General features: G+C 61.2%; 4 protein-coding genes across 6 annotated transcripts; 1 reads left to right on the top strand and 3 right to left on the bottom strand.

The window, feature by feature from the left end:
* Nucleotides 1-939: 939 nt before the first annotated feature.
* On the bottom strand, nucleotides 940-2,229 carry ZNF593 (zinc finger protein 593). Its single transcript, XM_084222807.1, has 3 exons — nucleotides 2,012-2,229; nucleotides 1,488-1,550; nucleotides 940-1,397 (listed from the first exon to the last, which is right to left on the bottom strand). The coding sequence occupies exons 1-3, from the start codon at nucleotides 2,206-2,208 to the stop codon at nucleotides 1,256-1,258; spliced, it is 402 nt and encodes a 133-aa protein (XP_084078933.1). The 5' UTR covers nucleotides 2,209-2,229; the 3' UTR covers nucleotides 940-1,255.
* A 525-nt stretch (nucleotides 2,230-2,754) lies between these two features.
* Nucleotides 2,755-3,779, top strand: LOC311163727 (uncharacterized protein C1orf232; the record flags this gene model as incomplete). Its single annotated transcript, XM_084222800.1, has 4 exons — nucleotides 2,755-2,970; nucleotides 3,057-3,143; nucleotides 3,224-3,321; nucleotides 3,521-3,779. Exons 1-4 carry the CDS (start codon nucleotides 2,884-2,886, stop codon nucleotides 3,777-3,779), a joined length of 531 nt encoding a protein of 176 aa, XP_084078926.1. The 5' UTR covers nucleotides 2,755-2,883.
* Nucleotides 3,780-4,033: 254 nt separating this feature from the next.
* On the bottom strand, nucleotides 4,034-6,454 carry FAM110D (family with sequence similarity 110 member D). The gene is made up of 2 exons (XM_084222787.1): nucleotides 6,243-6,454; nucleotides 4,034-5,600 (listed from the first exon to the last, which is right to left on the bottom strand). The coding sequence occupies exon 2, from the start codon at nucleotides 5,490-5,492 to the stop codon at nucleotides 4,521-4,523; it is 972 nt and encodes a 323-aa protein (XP_084078913.1). The 5' UTR covers nucleotides 5,493-5,600; nucleotides 6,243-6,454; the 3' UTR covers nucleotides 4,034-4,520.
* Nucleotides 6,455-9,187: 2,733 nt separating this feature from the next.
* PDIK1L (PDLIM1 interacting kinase 1 like) lies at nucleotides 9,188-17,065 on the bottom strand. Of its 3 annotated transcripts, none has more exons than XM_084222783.1 (3): nucleotides 17,009-17,065; nucleotides 14,764-16,130; nucleotides 9,188-12,166 (listed from the first exon to the last, which is right to left on the bottom strand). In XM_084222783.1, exons 2-3 carry the CDS (start codon nucleotides 15,046-15,048, stop codon nucleotides 11,435-11,437), a joined length of 1,017 nt encoding a protein of 338 aa, XP_084078909.1. In that variant the 5' UTR covers nucleotides 15,049-16,130; nucleotides 17,009-17,065; the 3' UTR covers nucleotides 9,188-11,434. The 3 variants fall into 3 exon arrangements, with proteins under 3 accessions (XP_084078909.1, XP_084078910.1, XP_084078908.1); XM_084222784.1 differs by having other exon boundaries at nucleotides 14,764-15,065; nucleotides 15,307-17,035; XM_084222782.1 differs by having other exon boundaries at nucleotides 14,764-17,035.
* Between the last annotated feature and the right edge of the window lie 2,483 nt (nucleotides 17,066-19,548).

Genomic DNA, 19,548 nt, shown 5'->3' with positions numbered 1-19,548 from the left:
GGCACATCCCATCCCATCCCGTGTCCCTGGGCTGGCACATCCCATCCCATCCCGTGTCCCTGGGCTGGCACATCCCCTGCCCCTGTCTCTGGGCTGGCACATCCCATCCTATCCCATCCCCTGTCCCTGGGCGGGCACATCCCATCCCGTGTCCCTGGGCTGGCACATCCCATCCCATCCCCTGTCCCTGGGCAGGCACATCCCGCTGGGATGGCAGCTGCAGCCTCCCCAGCCCCCGCAGAGCTGCGGCTCTCCCTCCCTCCCTCCCTCCCTCCCTCCGTCCCCCGGAGCCGCGGGGACAAATCCGGGCGGGCTGTGTGGAAATAAACCCTTCCCTTCCCAGCACAGCTGTGTCACTGTCACTGCTCGTCTGCCCCAGCACAGCTGTGTCACTGCTCTGTCTGCGTCCCCAGCACGTCCCCAATCCCCAGCTTGGCGGGAGGGATGAACGGGGACACGAATTCAGTGGCACTGTCGCTCAGTGTCCCCTCAGGGATGAATGGGGACACAAATGCAGTGGCACTGTCGCTCAGTGTCCCCTCAGGGATGAATGGGGACACGCACTCTGCAGGAACTCCACAGGAATTCGGTGGCATTGTCGCTCAGTGTCCCCTCAGGGGCACCGTGGCAGACCCCAGGCAGGGAGGCTGATCACCATGCAGCCCTCCAGGGGCATGAAATCACTCGCAGGAGTTGAGTTTTTGGGGACAGGAGCCTCAAACTGTCCTCACCACGCTGGCTGCACAGCCAAGTGCTCCGTGAAGGGGTGACTCAAGCTCACATCCCCCACAAAAAGCTGCCAGGGCAGAGGGACCTTTACCACCCTGCCAGGCAAGAGCTCCAGGACGGACACCTTTGGGTAACGGGGAAGAGAAGAACACTGAGGGTCCCCTCCCCCCCTGGGGGACTGTCACCCTCACACTCAAGGCTGCCACACCGTCAGGTGACATACTTTAATGGGTGCATCACTGGAATAAGCTCTGAGCCAAGGACAGGGCAGAAACTGCTCCAGGAGCAGGCAGCCAAGGGCAGTCCCAGCAGCACTCAGAGAACAGGCTGTGTCCCTCTCTGAGGAGGAGGACGCTCGGGGAGGGCGCCCAGGGTCCTGCTGGCTCCTTCTCCTCGTTAGTGCCCCGGCCAGGGGGGCTGTGGGAGGAGCAGGCTGGATCTGGCTGGCAGAGCTGGGACTCGGTTTTGTCACGAAGCTGAGGACAAAGACGTCCTTACAGAGCCCCTCAGTCCCCTGTCCCTGCGCTCAGCCCGACGTCTCCATCTCGGTGACCTCCTCCAGGGGCTGGGTCTGCACCTCCACCTTCTTTGGGGGGACGTAGGAGCCCATCCCGGCAGCGCGCTCAGCCTCCTCCTGCGTGTACGGAGCCTCTCGCAGCTGCTTCAGCCTGGGGGCACAGGGGGGTGAAGCTTCCACCGGCTCAGAACCGCCCCCGCCACCCCCTCACCCCGGGGAATTCGGGCTCTGCCCCCCTTACCTCTTCTTGTGCACCTTGGATCTGAAGTGCTCCTTCATGCTGTTCAGGTCCACGAAGTAACGCCTGGGGTGGGACAGGATGGGGGTCAGGGGGACCCCGAGACTGAAGGGGGGCTGGGGAGGGTCCTGCCGAGGGGCCAGGGCCCCACCACAGCCCTGGGGTCACCCTGAGTCCAGGACAAGATGCTCCCCCAGGGTTAGAGCCCTCTCCCAGGGGACAGGGACCCCCGGGACCCGAGCACCCCTTCCCGGGGACAGGGACCCCCGAGGCTGAGCATCCCCTCCCGGGGACAGGGACCCCCGAGGCTGAGCATCCCCTCCCGGGGACAGGGACCCCCGGGAGCAGGACGACCCCATCCCAGGAACCTCAGGGGCCGGGACAACTCCCCCGGGAACCCAGGACCCCCCGGAGCAGGACAAGCCCATGCCAAGGCTGGAGCCACCCCCGAGCCCCGGGATCTCCCCCGGGTCCCCCCGAACCCCGGGATCACCCCCGCATCCCCCCGGATCCCCCGCCGCACGCACGCGCAGTGCAGGCAGTAGAACTGCGCGCAGCCCGGCAGGTCGGGGTCGATCTCCTGCCGCAGCAGCCGCGCGGCGTTCTCGGGCTTCAGGTCCGCGTGGATCTCGTCCAGGTCGCGCCGGCGCCGCTTGGTCTTGAGCTGCCGGGCGAGCGAGTGCGCCCGGTGCGCCCCGGTGCGCCGCCCGTTCCGCGGCGACATGGCGGCCGCACGCCGCGCCGCGCCGCACTGCGCAGGCGCGAGGGCTGCGGGCCACGCCCACACCGCCGCGCGCCCCGCCCACAGACAGCGAGCGCGCTCATGGCCGCGCCCATCCGCGTAAAGCCACGCCCAGCCCCGGCAGGCCCCGCCCCTCGCCCGGCGTCCCCGGTACCGGGACGGTCCCGGGACGGTCCCCGCGCCCCTGCGCCCCCCAGCCCCCGCTGCCACCGTCCCCGCGTTGCCGCCGTGTTCCCCCCGTGTCCCCCGCGCTGCCCCGGTCACCGCTGCCGTGAGCGGGGCAGGGCTCAGCGTGTCCCGCCGTGTCCTGGTGCCGATCGTGTTTCTCCCGTGATCAATTATAGATGGGGACACGCGGCGGGGGGAGCGCGGAGCTCCAGCGCCTCCTCTGCTCCATGGGGGGGTGTCCCAGCCCCGGGGGTCCCAGGTGGGCGAGGGGCGCCGGTGGGCCGGGGCGGGGGGCTCGGGATGGGTTTTGGGGGTGACCGGAGGAGCCGCCCCCGCGCTGCCCCCGGCTCGGCCCGGGCTCAGATTCCTTTTGTGCGGTGCAAGCGGCCCCTGAAACTTTAATGAAGCCACCGGATCGCCGGGTCGCCCGTCCGGCCCGCCCCGCTGCCCGCGGCTCCCGCCGGCTGCGGCCCCGCCGAGCCCCTCGCCATGGCCCAGGGCTTCTGGCGGCTCTACAAGGCCAAGGTGCTGCAGACCCTGGGGGCGCCGCGGCCCGACGGGGCCCTGCAGGACGAGGTACGGGGGGGGACCCCAGAACGGGCCGCCCAACCTCCCCGCGCCCCCCGGCCGCGGCCCTGCCCTCACCGGGGGCTTCGTTGCAGGGAGACCCCCCCGAGCTGATGGAGACGGCGGAGCCCCCCGCGCTGCTGGAGGAGGGAGCCAGCCCGGTGTCCCAGCTGGCCCGGAAGGTGAGGAGGGGGTGGGGGCAGCGGGGCCGGGGGACACCGGCAGCCGGAGCTTCCCGGTGACCCCGGCGCTGCCCCCGCAGGTGCAGGGGGTCGGTGCCCGCGGCTGGCGGACGCTCTCGTCCCTCTTCACCCGCGAGGACGAGCACCAGCTGCTCAGCCCGGAGCCCTGCCCAGACCAGTAAGTTACGGATCGCTGGGGGGGACCCCAGAACCCCGATCCGACCCCCGGGAACTGCCGAGGCCCCCCACACCCCTACCCCGTCACCTGCATCCCCCTCCCCGGCCTGCACCCGCGGGGGACAGCCGGCAGGGAGGGGGGCACGGTGGGCTGGGGGAAGGTCCCTGCCCCGACATTTCCGTCCCCTCTCTCTCCGCAGCCCTCTGGCCGCCGAGCCGCCCGAGGTGCCCCGCACCGAGAAGGCTCCCGGGTTTTGGGATCTCTTTGCTACCAAGTGGCAGCAGGCGGCGGGGCCGGACAAGGCGGGGCCGCCCCCGGAGCCGGACGAGAGCCCGGGGGAGCCGCCGGGTGACGACGGCAGCGACCTGCGGGAGCCGGAGGAAGGGGCCTTCCACTGGGGCTTCCTGGCCGGCAAACTGGCCGAAATCCGGAATAAAAACGCCCCCAAGGGCAACTAGAGGAGGGTGCAGCAGCCAGACTCGCCAGAAGTTATTTGCGGCCCCCCATTGCTGGTGGGCAGCGCCCCGCCCGTGCCCGAGGGCTCTGCCCTGGGTTTGGGTGTCAGAGCTGCACTAAAGACCCCGAAAATTCCAGTTTTCCCTGAGCTCTCCCTTCTGCTTTCGTTGCCCTCACAGCTTGACCCCGAGGGTGGGGAAGGGGAGCTGCCCCCCAGCCCTGGGGCATCCCCCCACAGCCACACACACTGCCAGGCTAGAAAAAAACCCAAACAGATTTATTGAGGGCAGCTCTGGCCCCGGCAGCCCCTGTCCTGGGGAGGAGGGGGCTGAGGGGTGGGCACTGCCCACGGGAGGGGGCTCGGGCTCTGCCCACGCCCAGCCTGCAGCTGGAGCAGGACTTGAGCGGTCAGCGGGGGCTGCGGGCCGTGCCACCCTCCTGGGCTGGGGACAGGGAGAAGGTGGGGGACAGCAGGGGGACAGCGGCCCGCCAGCCCGGAGGCCACGGGCGGCCCTTCCTCCCCTGCCCTCAGGCGCCCCCACCGCACTCAGCCTGAGGACCTGGCGGCTCTCCCAGCCCGCAGCATCCCCACGGCACCGGGGCCAGGGGTGCCACCGGGGCCAGGGGTGCCACCGGGGCCAGGGGTGCCGCCAGCCCCTCGGCCACGTCCCGAAAGGGCGAGGGGCCCGGTGCGGGCAGCGGGAGCCCCGCGGGTGTCCCGGTCCCGGCCCGGCCGTCCCCGCTCACACCGTGGACTCCTTGGCAGCCGCCCAGGCTCTCTGGCAGCCGTAGAGCCACTTGATGACGCGGGCGTTGCGCTCCACCACCGAGACGGCGGAGCCCGGCCGAGCGTTCGGCTCCTCCTCGCCCGGCCCCGCGTCCCCCTCGCTGCCCCCCGAGGCCCGCCCGGGCTCGGACTCGCAGGAGCCGGCCCGGGCCGAGGCGCCGTCCCAGCCCGCGGGCCCGAAGCGCTCCCGGCCCAGCAGCTCCACCAGCGCCCGGTCCAGCCCGCAGTAGTTGAAGAAGCGCTCCTGCTCCGACAGCGGCAGCGACGCGCGCAGAGCCAGCGGCTCCTTCCCGGCGGCGCCGGGCGGCCGCTCCGCGGGCACGGGGAAGATGCCGCCGCTGTCACCGCCGCCGTCCCCTCCCGGTGTCCGCGCCTCCTCCTTCTCGGCGGGCGCCCACAGCATGGGGGTCTCGGGGCTCCGCGGGGCTCTGGCGGGGGGCGAGCTGGGCGGGGTGGCCCTGAGGGGTCCCTGGAAGAGGCGCCGCACCAGCCCGGAGCCCTTGGCGTTCTCCTTGTCGCCGCCCAGGCAGTCCCGTTTCTGGCGGTAGATGATGAGCGAGTCGGGTCTCAGCAGGCGGCGGCTGCCGCTGCGGCGGGACACGGGGGACTGGGGGCACGGCAGCTCCGAGCCCGGCTCCCCGCACTGCTGCCGGGCGAGGCGGCGCCGCCCGTGCGGGGAGAGCCGCGGCGAGCCCCGCAGCGCCGGCTCCTGCCGCCGGCCGATCACCTGCTGCGACTTCACGTACTTGGCCTTGTCGGCCTCCAGGCGCTCCACGGCGCTGGCCCTGCGGCCCCCGCTGCCCCCCGGGCCCTGCGGGCACTCGGGGGCCCGGTTCAGCCAGGCCAGCGGGGAGCCGCGGCCGGGGGCCACGAGGCGCAGGTTGCCGGAGGCGCAGACGGCGAGAGCGGGGCTGCCCAGGGGCACCATGGCCCCGGAACGGCGCTGCCGATCGGGGCCGATCGCTCTGTGCCCTGCGGAGCGGCCCGGCAGGGCTGGTGCGGCCGCTCAGGAGGCTCCTGGGGCTTCGCTCGGCTCCTGGGAGGAGAGAGGAGAGTCAGGGTCAGCTCCGAGGGTGCGGCGGGGAGGAGGAGGAGGATGGGGCTGAAGCAGAGCTGAGGGTCCCCTCAACGCCACACGGACAGTGAGTCCTGGCAGCGCACGCCGGAACAGCCCGGGGCAGGAAGGGAGAAGCGCCGAGCATCCGCCGGCTTCGCCCGCATCCCAGGAGCGGCTTCCAACAGGAAAAAATACCGGAGCCGGCCGCCGCCTCGTCTACCCGAGCGGCAGAACAAAGCCGAGCTCAGGAGAGCTGGCGAGCTGGCCCGGGGGTCCCCGAACCGTGCCCCACACAGCCAGGCTGGGCTGGGGGGGAAGATTCTCCCTTTCTCCGGGTGCGGAGGGCACGAAACCAGCCCTGTGTGACAGCAGGGACACGGGGCCGGGCAGAGCAGAGCTCACGGGAGCAAAGAGCCCAGGAAGCCTCTGCCACGCAGCTCCACACGCAGCCCACGGGCTCCACACTGCACCCACCCCGAGTACACACGGGGAAACTGAGGCACGCGGTCCCAGGCTGGGACCCTCACCCTCCCCAGCCCAGCGGCCAGGACCTGTGCCAGGAGCCGTGCCAGGACCTGTGCCAGGAGCCGTGCCAGGCAGGTGGGGGATGCTGTCGCTCACCTGAGCCCACGCAGGGATGCAGGGACGGGATGCAGGGATGGGATGCTCCAGTCTCACGCAGCTCCTGCCCCTCCGACTGCCGCAGCAAACTGAGCCCAGAGCCGGGAGCAGCCTCATATAGAGGATGAGGAAGAGGAAGAGCCACCCATTAACCCCTGCCAGCCCAGCCCCGCGGCAGGAGCCCACCCCGTGCTGGCCCTGGCCAGCATTAACCCCTCTCCTCCTGCAGCTCCAGCTCCACCCCTGCTCCTCTCCTCCCTCCGCTTCCTTACGGGAACCCGGCCGACGTTTCGGGATCTGCAGCAGGGATTTTTGCCTCCAGTCTCTGTCCCCCTGCACAGGGCGGGTCAGGAATGGGGCAGGGAAACCGGGTCCACTCCAGCAGCTTCTCCTTCTACACCCACCCCAGAGTGTGGGGGCAGCTCAGGAGCAGGAGCCCACCACAATCCCCCTCCCCAGGATCCCACCCAAGCAGGAAAGGAGGAGGAAAGGTCTTTCTGGCACCTTCTCTGGTGGTGGTGAAAGGGTCAAAGCCAGCCCCGAGCCGGCCGTTCCTGCCTCTTCCCCCCGGGAAGGGCTGTAAATCGCAGGAAGCCACAATGGGCTGGAGCTGGCCCAGGGGTTATTTTTACCGCTGCCCTCTTCCCTTCCCGAGGGCCGAGTGCTCCCACAGGGACAATCCCGGCCCCCTCCATGCCCAGCTCCAGCTCGGGGGTCTGCGAACGTGGCACTGGAGCAGAGGGGGAAGGACCCGCTGCCCCCCACGCTGGGCTCCCGGACCCTCGGAGAGGGGCCAGAGCAAGCCCTGGAGCTCCCCAGGGAGCCCCCAGCCCCTGCACCACTCTGGGATGGATGGAGAGCAGGGGCACAGCCAGGCTGCTCACAGGGACTGAGGAGGATCCAGGGCGACAAAGCCCCGGCATGAGGGGGGGACCTGTCCCCGAGCGCTCTGTCCCCACCCCAGTTCCTTCCTGCCGGGAACGGGGCCTGGGGCTGTGCCCGGCGCCTTCCCGGCCGATGGCAGCAGGGCAGGAAGGGGCCGGGGCCAGAACTCCTGTGCTGACCAAAACGGGGCCTGAAATGGAACCTGGGCAGGGCGAGAGGGGCCAGGCCTCGTTTGAGCTCTGCAGGCTGGGAAAAGCCCAGGGACAGCAAGGAAGGGACAGAGCACCTCTGTAATAAACCTGGAGAGCAGCGCAGCAGGCAGCACTCGGGCTCGGCGGGCAGGACGCGGCTGCGCTGGAGTAAAGGTGGAGGACAGGGAACAGGATCGGGCCAAGTGATGGAGAAAGCCTCGGCAGCTCCGGGATCTGCCCCTGGATTCCCTCCCGGGAAAGGCGACGCCACCGCCCGGGGGAGCCGGGGAGGAGCCGGAGAGGCTCGGGCTTTCCTCGGGCGGGGGTGGGAGACTTGTCCGACGAGTTTAGAAACCTCAAGGGTTCAACCGGGCACGAATAAATGTGAGAGCAGCGCCTCATGCGAGGCAGGCACCCGCGTGTCGGCGCAGGTCGGGCCGGGAGCGCTCCCGGGGCCGCTCCAACCCCAACAAGCTCCAAAGCCACGGCAGGGCAGGGCTGGGAGCACAGGGACAGCCAGGACAGCCAGGACAGGGACAGAAGGAGCCGCTGGGGCTGAGGGAACCAGCTCAGGGTCAGGATGGAGACCTGACCCAGCGCTGCTGCATCTGGTTCCACCCCAAACCTGAGGGTGAAGGAGCCTCTGGAATGAACGAGAACAGCCCGGGCTGGGCTCCTCTTCCAGCGGTGCTCACTTGACACCTCCCTGCTCCTAAAAATGGGGTTTCAGATTCCCCCAAACCCTTCCAGAGCTCCTGCAGCAGCTCAGGCTGGTATTCCCACCTCACCTGTGTCCCTCGGGCGCTCTGGGTGGTTTTGTGGCATTCCAGGCACATCCCTGAGCCTTTCCTGGGCTGCAGCACCGGCCAGGGAAGGGGAACCTTCCAGCAGCCCCTGGCAGCACCACCTGCTGAGGGTGGTGTTTAAATGCCCTCCCTGGGCCAGTCCCTCCTGTCCCCAGAGCGCCAGGAGGGACCCAAAGCACGGAGCCAGCGACATCCCACGGGCTGTGAGCAGGGGGAGAAGGGGAGCAAAGGGAAAAGCCCCCAGAGCCCGGGCTGGCTGTGCCCCAGGGAGGAGAGCAGCTCTCCCTGCAGGGAGGGCTCTGCCTCCCCACAGAGCCCCGGGGAAGCTCTGCTTGAACCGAAACAAACCAAAAACAAACCAAAAGCACCAAGAGGGCGAGTTCCCAGCCCTGGGAACGGCGAGGGGCAGGCTGGAGCCTGAACCTCTGGGGCTGGGCTCTCCCAGCCCAATGGGCTTTAATTATATCTCATTTCTGCACCAGGGCATCTCCCTGCAGCTTTCCCCACCCTCCCTAGGGGCTAAATATATTTGAAGTACAGCACATATATAATATATATATGTGTGTGTATATATATATCTCAGGTTTACTTTTCTTCATTTTGTGGGGAAGGAATTCAGCTTGTGTCTCTATTTAAAATCACCACTCTTAGAACCAATCCAAACGTGGGACTTCCTCCTTTCTCCTCTAACCCTCCTACAAAAATGAATCTCAACCCAAACGGCACTGACCCAAGCACAAGGCTCCTGCCAGGTGGGCACGTGCCCATTCCAGGTGGGAATTCCTGGCACAGGGCTGGGCTCAGGTTTGCTGTGGGTGTAAGAAACTCCAAGAGAAACTCACTCACAGCATTTCCAGTTGCAGATCCCTCTGTCCAGAGCGCTGCTAATTAAAACATGCAAATGAGGGCCACACTTTCCTGTCATGGATAAGTAATGATGTTTCCTCACCTTCACTCCTAAGGTTTCTCAGGGCACGGGGAACAGCAGGACACCGTCCCTGGAGGGCAGCACTGACACTGCACTGACTGAAAGCACTTCCCCATAAAAAGTCCTAAACCTTCATCGAAATTCAAGGTTTTATTTCAAAAACAGTCATGAACTTAATAAATTACACAATTTTCCTCATTATAAATTCTCCATAAAATATATTTTACAGTTTCTAAAGAAAAACATGGAAAAAAAAAATCTTTCCCAAGTGCTGAAAAGTGTCTTGACTTCGTGTCACGCTGGTGAACGACCCCGCAGCTGCTACAACAACTTGATTTATTTTCTCAAAACAAAGACCTCAGACAACGAAAATCAAACAGAACACAGAGCTCGAGGACTACCAGTGTCACCCAACAGCGAGGATAAGCACCATGAGAGGGATTTCAGGTACCCCCAACCTATAAAGTGGCAATCAGTGCAAAGAAACACTTTGGGAGTCAAAACCCCCTAAACTTCCCTGTGCCAGCCCCTGATTTCTGCCCTGCAGGCAGTGGAGCCTGCAGAGGGACCCAGGTGATTCACAGAGCACCTCAGAGGGCAGCAGTGTTATTTCTGCTTCTGACTTCTGGCTGGGTAAGGGAGGGGATGCTCACCCCTTTGTTTTTAAAAGGCTCCCAAGTTGAACATGAAGTATAAAGCCCCTTGTCCTCAGGCAATGGCCCTGCTGAGATGTGAGAACTGGGAGGCAGAGTTGGCACAAGCAAAGTGTGTTTGTCTGAGGATCACTCCCTAAAAGGATCAAGTGAAAGGAAATAACAAGAATTACAAACTAAGGCCAGCTGGGGACAGCCACCAGCTCACACAGCACCAGGTAAGAGCCACCTGCGGCCTGTACAGCCTCACAAGTTGGGTGGAATCAGAATCCTTTGCTTTTGGAAAACCAAAAAATAACATTTTGTTTATCTGCACTCAAAGAATAAACACTGAGTGCCCAGAACTGCTGTCCCAGCACTTAGAAGGAACAGTATTCAAAAAAAGCAAATTGTACAAGGAAATTGTACTTACAGCCATTTCCAGGTAAGATTTGGGTGGGTGGGGGGAAATTAAATGGAATTTTTTAAAGAAAACCAGCCTTTCCTGCAGCTTTAAGGCAATTTTAAGACTCTGCTTTTTTTCCAAAAGGTCAGACTGGATGGGAGAGGTCAGCCCTGCACCCAAAAGAACAAAGAGCTGCTGTGAGCCCTGCAGGGTCAGGTGGCCCCAGTGAAACCTGTCCCAGCCTCAGTGGGCTCTGCGCAGCCAGAGCTGGGGATCAGCAGCTCCACCTGCTCCAAACCCCCTCCTCCCACCTCTGCCTGGAAATAAAGATCACTGCTTTAAAAGGAGGAAAAATTAAACAAAAACAGCCCAGGCTGCCACCTTTCACATACCTGCCACTGAGCTCTCTGCCACCAGGTGTGACCAGGGGACAGAGCCACCTCTGTCCCCTCATCCCCACTGGATTTGGGGCAGTGCCACAGAGGAAAGGCCATGACTGTTGGATTATCAGCTGGATTCAGGTAGTGGGAAAACTGCTGCCACCACGTTTTGGAGGATTTTGAGAATGTGCTGCTGGATTCCCTCATCCATGTTTCCATAAACTGAGGGCACAGAACTCTGCTGTGATAAATCCTCTAGGTGCTACGGGAGTGTGGCCAGGGCAGAGAGCATGTTGAGAAAAGGCAGATGAACTGATTAATAAAAGCAAAATCAAATGAGCCAGCCCCCCTGCCAGCACCTGACTGTACATTTCTCATTTGACTCCCTCAGTGGTGAGCTCATTAAGCTCTAAGTGCCAAGATCAGCCATGTTAGCACTTTGAAAGCAGCTGATCCCCTTGCATTGCTTTTTTTGTTTACAAAGTCAAGTCTTTGAAATTAGATAACAAAAATAAATAATAAAGTCATTCAGGCCTGGGGAAGAAGGAGTTTTTCTCATTCACTCTCTTCACCCAGATTTCTAGCAGACCCCAATCATCCAGACCCACAGCAAATAATTTAAGTGCCACACACTCCCAGTCACTCATATACATAAATATATACACAGATTACATCACAAAGCCTCAAGATTTGCACTGCCAGCATGCAAACCTTTTTTCTTTCTTCTTCTTTTTTTCCATGAGAGTTCCTAATACTGACATAGGAAGCTGGAATGTGTGAGACACTCCATGACAGAGTGCTGGAAATCAAGTAGTGTTGGCTCCTCAACATCCCCGTGCCAGCGCAGCCCGAGGAACACCCTCAGCCCCACTCTGGGATTTCCCACCGGCCAGCCCCACATTCCTGCTGGGAATCTCCAGCGAGGTGCTAAGTACCCCCTGCAGGTGAGCCCAGGCTCAGCCCCTCACGTGTCCCAACTGCTGTCCTTGAAGGCGATGTTGACCAATCTCAGCTCCAGCTCGAAGGCGTCGGGCCGGTCCTGCGGGTTCGCAGCCAGCATCTCCTTGATCAGCTGCTTCATCCTGGCGTTCATGGACTTCTTCTTGACGGGGATGAGCAGCTCCATCTTGGGGTTCTCCAGCAGCGCCTCGCCCACGGGCACGATGGCCGTGCCCTGCTTCACGTAGCTGCCCAGCAGCTCCTTCTTGGTCTCGGTGTCCACGAAGGTGATCCTCTCCAGCATGGCCCAGATGATGATGCCCAGGGCGAAGATGTCGGCCTTGGCCGTGTAGTGGCCCTCCCAGACCTCGGGGGCCATGTAGAAGTCGGTGCCGCAGGCGGTGGACAGGAAGCACTTGTTGACGTTGACGGGCTCCTCGGCGCTGTGCCCCGAGGCCGAGCACACCTTGCTCAGCCCGAAATCCGCCACCTTCAGCGTGGGCTCGGCGGGCGCCCGGCCCTGCGAGATGAGGATGTTGTCGGGCTTGAGGTCGCGGTGGATGATCTGGTTCTTGTGCAGGAAGGCCAGGGCGCTGCTGAGCTGCAGCATGAAGCTGGTGTTGGTCTTGCGGTTGGGCTTGCGGGACAGCAGGTACTCGTTCATGTCGCCCCCGTCGCAGAAATCCATCACGAACCACAGGTAATAAGCACTTTTGGGGTCAAAGGCTATTTCTCCTTTTAATGAGGTTTCTACAAGCTGCAACGAGGAGAAGAGGTGTCCTGACTACCTGATGGTGGTGGGAAGGAAAGGATCTGATGGAAAAATGCATGGAATCGGGATCTTCGTGGAGAGGGGAAATTTGGGTTAGTTACACAGAAGGAACTGCTCCCTGTGGGGCTGCTGAGGGCTTGGCACGGGCTGCCCAGAGAAGCTGTGCCTGCCCCTGGATCCCTGGAAGTGCCCAAGGCCAGGCTGGAGCAACCAGGGAGAGTGGAAGGTGTCCCTGCCCGTGGGAATGAGATGGGGTTTAAGATCCCTTCCAACCCAGACCCCTCTAGGACTGTTTGACCCTCCTCTCAACACTCCAGAGAGCGAGGTATCGCAACGGGGGAAAGAAAACATGATGCAAATGTTTTTATGTAAAAGAGAGGAAAAACAAAATCACAATATATTTGGCCAGCCTCCTTATCTTCCCTGGTGTGGAGCGTATCAAGCTCAGGCTCCTGCCCAGAAGCAGAGCTCGACCCTGATAACAGAGTTTTTCAAGATACCCCGTGGCCATTGCCCTCCCATCTGTCCCAGCTGGACAGTGTCCCACCCTGACAAAGCCTGTCCCACCCACTTTGCCAACAGCTTTTCGGGATAAACAAAGTCTCACAAGTAACTCCACACAGCTGCATTTATCCAGGAGAGATTTTTAAAGCCTGGTCTTCATTCCTGACACATCCAGGAATTCCAGCAAGTTAACACAGGATCCCTGAACTCAGGAGAACACTGATCTGCAGGCACAGCTGAGCACAGAACACCCTTCCCACCATCATTATCCACAGGGTATTTCCAGGAACACAAGCTGAACAGCCAGCTCTTACAGCTGCTCCACACAGAAAGCAAAGTAAAACCTGCATCATTTTACTAATCCTGTTTACACAACTGCATTCGCCTCTTCAGCTCCTCTGAGGTGGCTCTGGAAGGAAAGTCCTGTGATTATTTCTGTTAGTAGTAAACCAATGGGTACTAAATCAAATTGGCTTTCAAAAATGAAGGGGTGTGTTAATATCTAGACAGGTATTCTGAAATGCTTTTAAAAAGTGACCTTTTCAAGAGAAAAAAATGGTAATAATTTACAGCTACCTTCTTTAAACAGTAAATCTATTTTAGAGCTAAAAAATGCCTTATTTAGGGTTTGTAGTCAGGAACTGTGAGATTAAGGTATCTCAGGAGAACAGGGAGTCTCCCCTGCCAAGAGGGCACCAACACAGAGTCACAGGAGCTGCACTTGCAGACACTGTGAGAGTTAAGACAACAAAATCCACCCCCCACACGTGTGCCAGTGGCAAAGCACGGCAGACAAGGCTGACTCAGGACTCAAACTCTACAGATTTGGTTCAGCTGGCACTGAGAATCTGCCCAGAGCCCTTCCCCAGGCTCCTCACACTCAGCAGCAGCTCAGCTCTGTGTCATCACCTGGGAGAGCTGATGGGCTCGGAGTGCCCTTGGCTCATGCTCCAAAGTGACCCTGGCAGTCGGCTCAGCTCTGCCCTTTGCCCTCCTCCCCGGAGCAGCAAAACAATCCGTGCTGTTTGCACCTGGCAGGGCCCAGAGCCCTGTGCCAGCTGCTCCCAGCACCTCCATCCCAGCCGGAGCTGGGGGGCAGCCGGGAGCTCTTCCCCACCTCGCAGCCCCACCTGGGGCCTTCAGAGCTCCTCCCTGCACATCTGCCCTCCCTGGCAGCTCCACCAAACCGGGAAGGGAAGGCTCTGACTTATGCCCCGTGAGCTGGCCACTGCTCTTTTAGCCCAATCCTTCCCTGAAAACAAGTCAGACACAGCTCCCAGGCCACGGGGAGCTGGCACAGCCAAGGGTCCTGGTTCTCAGCAGCAGCCAGCACCTGCAGGGCTGCTCAGCCACAAAGGGTGGCAACAAAAACTGAAATAATAACAGCTGACTAGGGACAACACAGCAAACACCGAGCAGGCTGTGGCTTTTTAAACCAGAAACACTGATTTCTGCCCGGGGGTGATTTATACTTAGGGCTGCTTCTTGACAAGGGAATTAATAATTGTCTTTCAATGTCTTTCCAGACATTTTCTGCTTATTCTTCAAACATACACATCTTCAAACTTAAAAGAACACTTTCACAGTGATATGTATTCCCTAATTTATACTCTTTGAGGAGATTAACAGTTATTTATTTAAAAATAAACACAGCTCATTATGTGCTACCAATTGATTCTCGTTTCTGAAAGAATTTTAAGTGCTGGCTTCCTATAAATCTGATTTCCTCTTCCAAGGACACCCAGGATGGAACTCCTCCAAGCTCTGTCCCAGGACAGGAGCATTCTTTAACCTGCAACTGCCAAGGACTCCACAGCCTGCACCTCCCCTGGGCTTCACCTGCAGGGCTTCCTCGAGTTATCACAGCAGATTTGCATTAGACACAAATTCTGGAGTCTTTCAGAGCAGCACAGCTCCAAGCCCAAGATCCAGGTGATTGCTCAGTTTTTTAAAAGCTCTCTATTACACTCTGGGGACAGCAGTGCAGACCATCCCCTGGCCTAGCTGAGCAGGGCTCACCCCCCTGGGCTGCCCCACCTCCTTCCCCCCAGCTCGCCCCGTCCCCTCGGCCTCTGTACCTGCAGATAGAGGGAGGAGCTGGAGCCATGGGCCATCTTCTGCACCATGCCATCTTTCTGCAAGATGCACTCCTCCAGGTGAATGACGTTGGGGTGCTGGCTCTTGATACTGCTAAGGGCCCAGAACTCGCGCAGCGCCAGTTCCACGTTCTCGGGAGCGTGGCACCGGATCTTTTTGACGGCCACGCGGGCACAGGTCCTCCTGACGAGGGCTTCGTACACCACACCATAACTGCCACGACCAACCTCCCGAATTAGATCGTACTTAGGCTGGCTACTCACCATCTTCAAGAGCAAAGGTTCTGGGGAAGGGGGAGAAACCCACACAGCTAAAACTTAGGCACAGGAGCCGGGCTGTATTTCCCCCCCTAGGGGCTGGCCTGCCCAGACCCCGCCGGTAACGGGGGCTCGCTGCTAGAACGTTCCAGAAGCTCCTCCATAAACCTGCACCTGCCTGCCCCGGACCAGGTGAGAGTGAAATCACATCTTTTTGTTACAATTTCAAATACAGCCCGGCGTGTTCAAGATGGCAACAATTCAAACCTAGGCTGGTATGGTGCCGAGACAGGGCTATCGAGAGCGCTCCTGCTCCTCTCCCTCAGTGTCTTCCGTGAGCATCTGCAGGAATAACAGGAGGCTGGCATGCTCCCCATCCAGCCTGGAGAGCACAGCAGGTCCCAGCTGAAGCCCCTGGTTGGGCTGTAATCTTAATTAAACTGCCTTTTTGTGGAGGTGGCTGCAGGAGCAAATGTTTCTGTTATAATGAAGTTGTTTAACTCAGAGAAGAGAAAGCTTCACTCGCTCCCCATTTATCTTTTGAGGTGACTGATTTTTCACCAAGCCTCCTCTGCATGAGGAATCTACAGCTATGAAAGGTTTAAAAAGGATAACTGATTGCAGAAGTTTGCACCCAGCATCTAACTTTCACTTTTGCTCAACAGAGCAAGGACAAAAGTTAAGTTATTGCTCTGAAAGTAAAACAAGAGACACACACACACAAAAAGGAGAGGGAAAAAAAAAAAAGCCACCAAACCCTGCTGCAGATTTATGACCCTCCCTGCACGCTGCCCTACAAGATTGCAAACCAAACACCAGCACCACCTTCACACAACCAAACCAAAACGGGACACTGACTAGAGACAGCAATAAATTAAAATAAAAAAATAAGAGCTTGACTAGCCAAGGATCACTGGTCAAACAGAATGAAACGCAAAACCAAAAGTAAATAAATAAATAAAATCACACTGATAGGTCAGAACTACAATAGCTTTAAGACAGCCAGTGATAAAGGTAATTCTCTTTATGTCAGGCAATAAGGACCACATTGAAACGGCCTGTTATTAGTAGGACGATTTCAAGTATTTCCACTGCTTTAGGCAATTTTTTTTTTTTTAGAAAAAAAAAGAAAAAAAAAAGGAAAAAGAGAGAGAGAAAAGGTATCATCAGTCTCAGGCAATGCTACAGAGATATTTAAACCTTTCAGCAAAGCTGGGCGAGGGACATTTGCAGTAAGCATTTGAACCGAGAAGTGCCGTGTGTGAGGAACGCGGGAAGGGCCGAGGCTGCACCTGTGGCAGGGCTGCAGCTCCAGGTCCGAGCCTGAGCACCGAGACCGAGGGCCCAGCAAGGGCAGGGCTCTAATTCCCCATCGGCACCGAGACCGAGGGCCCAGCAAGGGCAGGGCTCTAATTCCCCAGCGGCACCGAGATCCATGGGCCAGCAAGGGCAGGGGCTGTAATTCCCCAGCGGCCACACAGCTCCGGGGCAAACACCTCGCCGCGTTCCTCAAGCACGGGCACAAACCGACCCCCGTGCCGGGAGCTGTTCCCGAGCCCCGGGGCCGCCCCCGGCCCCGCTCCGGCCCGCGGTGCTGCGGGGCCCCGGGCACGGCCCGGCCGAGCGGACACCGGGCCGGGGCCGCGCCGCCCGCCGCGTTAACGGCGGCGACTATAGAAGAATATAAATGTGCAGATAATGTAGATAATTAATAGAGGTAATATAAATGCACCCCTCCCGCTCGGCGCGGCCGCACCGGGCCCCCACCTGCGGCTGTGAAGGGAAGCACCGGAGCACCGCTCGCCCCACAGCGGGGGACGATGCCGGCCCGCTGGGCCCTGCCCGCCGCAGTGGATACCGGCCCCTCCCGCCCAACCTGCAGCGCGGATCCCGCCCGCTCCAGCCCCCGAGGGCCGAGGAGGACGAGGGGCCGGCCCCGGGCCGAGCCGGGCCGGAGAAGCCGCGTTACCTCAGCGCCGCCGCCGCCGCCGCCCGGCCGCCATCTTAGGGCTGCGCTCCGCCCGCCCGCCTCCCTCACACAGCGCGGCCACGCCCACCCCGCCACGCCCACCCCGCTGGTCACGCCCACTCCGGGCACACTGCCCTGTGATTGGTCAGCTGAGGGGGCGGGGCGAGCGCGGGGGTAATGTTTAATTACAGAAATTTATCAATTAATTACTTAAATTTCTGTTTATTAATTGGGAAGGAATTGTTGCCTGTGAGGGTGGTGAGGCCCAGGCACAGGGCGCCCAGAGAAGCTGTGGCTGCCCCTGCATCCCTGGCAGTGCCCCAGGCCACCCTGGACACTGGGGCTGGAGCACCTGGGGCAGTTTGAGGTGTCCCTGCCATGGCAGGGGTGGCACTGGATGTGCTCTGAGGTCCTTCCAAAACAAACAGTTCTGCGACTCTATGATTTATTGCTTGGCATCCAGAAAATATCAGTACAGCCCCTCTCGCCCTTGGCTGTGCTCTGGCTTGGTGCGACAGTGACACAAGAGCTGTCGCCCCTCTCTGGTCCCTGTTCTGTGCCGTGGCTCCCTTTCCTCCTCGGGCTGCAGGGCTGGAAGTGCCCCCCACGCCCAGGAGCTGGGGGGACAGGGCTCCTGTCACAGGCCCTGTTGTCTCCCCAACCATGCAAAGCCATCACAGGGACATTTTGGGAGGCCACCTCCTGCTCAGACCCCTGCGAAGACCAAGCAGAAGGAGATTCATTCCTGTAGTGGGCTCTCTGGGGTTAATTGGGAAGGATCCCGAGGATGATTAATGTCCTGGGTCCTGCCTAAGCTGTCCCAAGCCAATTAGGGGCCACCGAGCCCCTTGTGGGTTCGGAAAGCTGCTTAGGGCATTACAGCCCCTCTGTTCCTGTGAATCCCCTTAATCGAGTCCAGAAGCAATTAATTAATCAATGTCACCCAGGGCAGGGCCGGGCCGTGTCTGGGTCCGGGCAGGGTCCGAGCCCTGCGCTGCCCTCCCGGGTGCCCAGCCAGCCCCGTCCTGCTGCCAGCACCTCGCTGGCAGAGCCCCAAGTGCCGGAACGGGGACAATTTTGCAAGATGTGCCTGGCTGGTCTGGGCACAGTCACTCACTCCACACGTGAGCCAGGGGGAAGGAGCCCAAAACAGCTGAGGGGCTGCCCTGGTGGAGACAGAGTGTGTCAGTGCACCCCAAAACAGCTGAGGGGCTGCCCTGGTGGGGACAGAGTGGGTCAGTGCACCCCAAAACAGCTGAGAGGCTGCCCTGGTGGGCACAGAGTGTGTCAGTGCACCCCAAAACAGCTGAGGGGCTGCCCTGGTGGGGACAGAGTGTGTCAGTGCACCCCAAAACAGCTGAGGGGCTGCCCTGGTGGGCACAGAGTGTGTCAGTGCACCCCAAAACAGCTGAGGGGCTGCCCTGGTGGGGACAGAGTGTGTCAGTGCACCCCAAAACAGCTGAGGGACTGCCCTGGTGGGCACAGAGGGGTCAGTGCACCCCAAAACAGCTGAGGGGCTGCCCTGGTGGGGACAGAGTGGGTCAGTGCACCCCGACATCGTGTGCCTGTGCACCCAGGTGCCCGTGTGTCACACATCTGGGTACCTGTGCATCCGTGTATCCAGGTACCCGTGCATCCCTGCACACCTGGGTGCTCACAGAGCTCACCTGTGCAGCCAGGTATCCCCTGAACCCCGTTCCTGTGCAGCCAGGTACCCCCTGCACCCCGTGCCATCTCCTGCCCGCAGTCCCTGTGGTCACCCCACCCTGTCCCCCCACGGTGCCCCCCTGTGCCAGGGGTAGGGTTACCCTGGCCAGTGCAGCTGCCAGCTCTCCCTGGGGCCAGCCCTGGCCCCGGGCCAGCCAGCTGGGATCGTGTCGGGGCTGTTTGCATCCAGGGCCCTGCTCACCCTTTGCCCCCACAGCCGTTTCTGGGTCAGCTCTTGAGCCCCAGCAGCGAGGCCAGCTGGGTCATGGCTGTGCCAGGGCTGTGCCAGGGCTGTCCCATCGCTGTGCCATCGCTGTGACGTGGCTGTGAGGAACAGCCTGAGCAGCCCCCACTGGGCCTGGGCTCCTGGAGGAGCCCCCCAGCCCTGCATGTGTCCCCAGAGCTGCCTCTCCCCTGCGGCGCTCGGGGGGCCACGGGCGAGGTGCTGGCACCCCGTGTTGGTCATGTTTTGGGCGGGGAAAGGGACAAACTGTACAAACCACCCCCTGCCGCAGCTGGGCCGGCCCTGACAGATTTCTGGAAGCACCACGATGTCCTAATCGCCGCGGGGCTGGTGCGTGCCCCTCCTCGCCGCCACCGGGGTGTTTTGGGGTGGCGGATGTGCCCGGGGGCAGCACATGGCCCTGTTTACCCCGCAGCTCCCGTTCGGGCACGTCCGCGGCACGGGCGGGCAGCGCCTCCTGGACAGGCTGTGCCCATCTTGTTTACCGGCCCTTCCCGGCTCAGAACCGTGTGACAGGTGCTGTCCCGGGACACCCGACACCGCGGCGGGAGCGGGAGCCGCGTGACACCGAGCGGCCGATAAATAGCGG

Source organism: Fringilla coelebs (assembly GCF_963513975.1).
Source record: "Fringilla coelebs genome assembly, chromosome: 28".
NCBI lineage: Eukaryota > Metazoa > Chordata > Aves > Passeriformes > Fringillidae > Fringilla > Fringilla coelebs.
This window is presented reverse-complemented; position numbering and strand designations above follow the sequence as displayed.

What these genes read in the sequence shown, in the direction of transcription:
- ZNF593 (XM_084222807.1), bottom strand. Translation starts at nt 2,208, where the DNA reads ATGTCGCCGCGGAACGGGCGGCGCACCGGGGCGCACCGGGCGCACTCG. An exon ending in TTCTACTGCCTGCACTGCGC is followed by an intron (nt 1,551 to 2,011) that starts GTGCGTGCGGCG and finishes GTCCCACCCCAG; the next exon opens with GCGTTACTTCGTGGACCTGA. An exon ending in TCCAAGGTGCACAAGAAGAG is followed by an intron (nt 1,398 to 1,487) that starts GTAAGGGGGGCA and finishes CTGTGCCCCCAG; the next exon opens with GCTGAAGCAGCTGCGAGAGG.
- FAM110D (XM_084222787.1), bottom strand. Translation starts at nt 5,492, where the DNA reads ATGGTGCCCCTGGGCAGCCCCGCTCTCGCCGTCTGCGCCTCCGGCAAC.
- PDIK1L (XM_084222783.1), bottom strand. Translation starts at nt 15,048, where the DNA reads ATGGTGAGTAGCCAGCCTAAGTACGATCTAATTCGGGAGGTTGGTCGT. An exon ending in GCTCCTCCCTCTATCTGCAG is followed by an intron (nt 12,167 to 14,763) that starts GTACAGAGGCCG and finishes TCCTCGTTGCAG; the next exon opens with CTTGTAGAAACCTCATTAAA.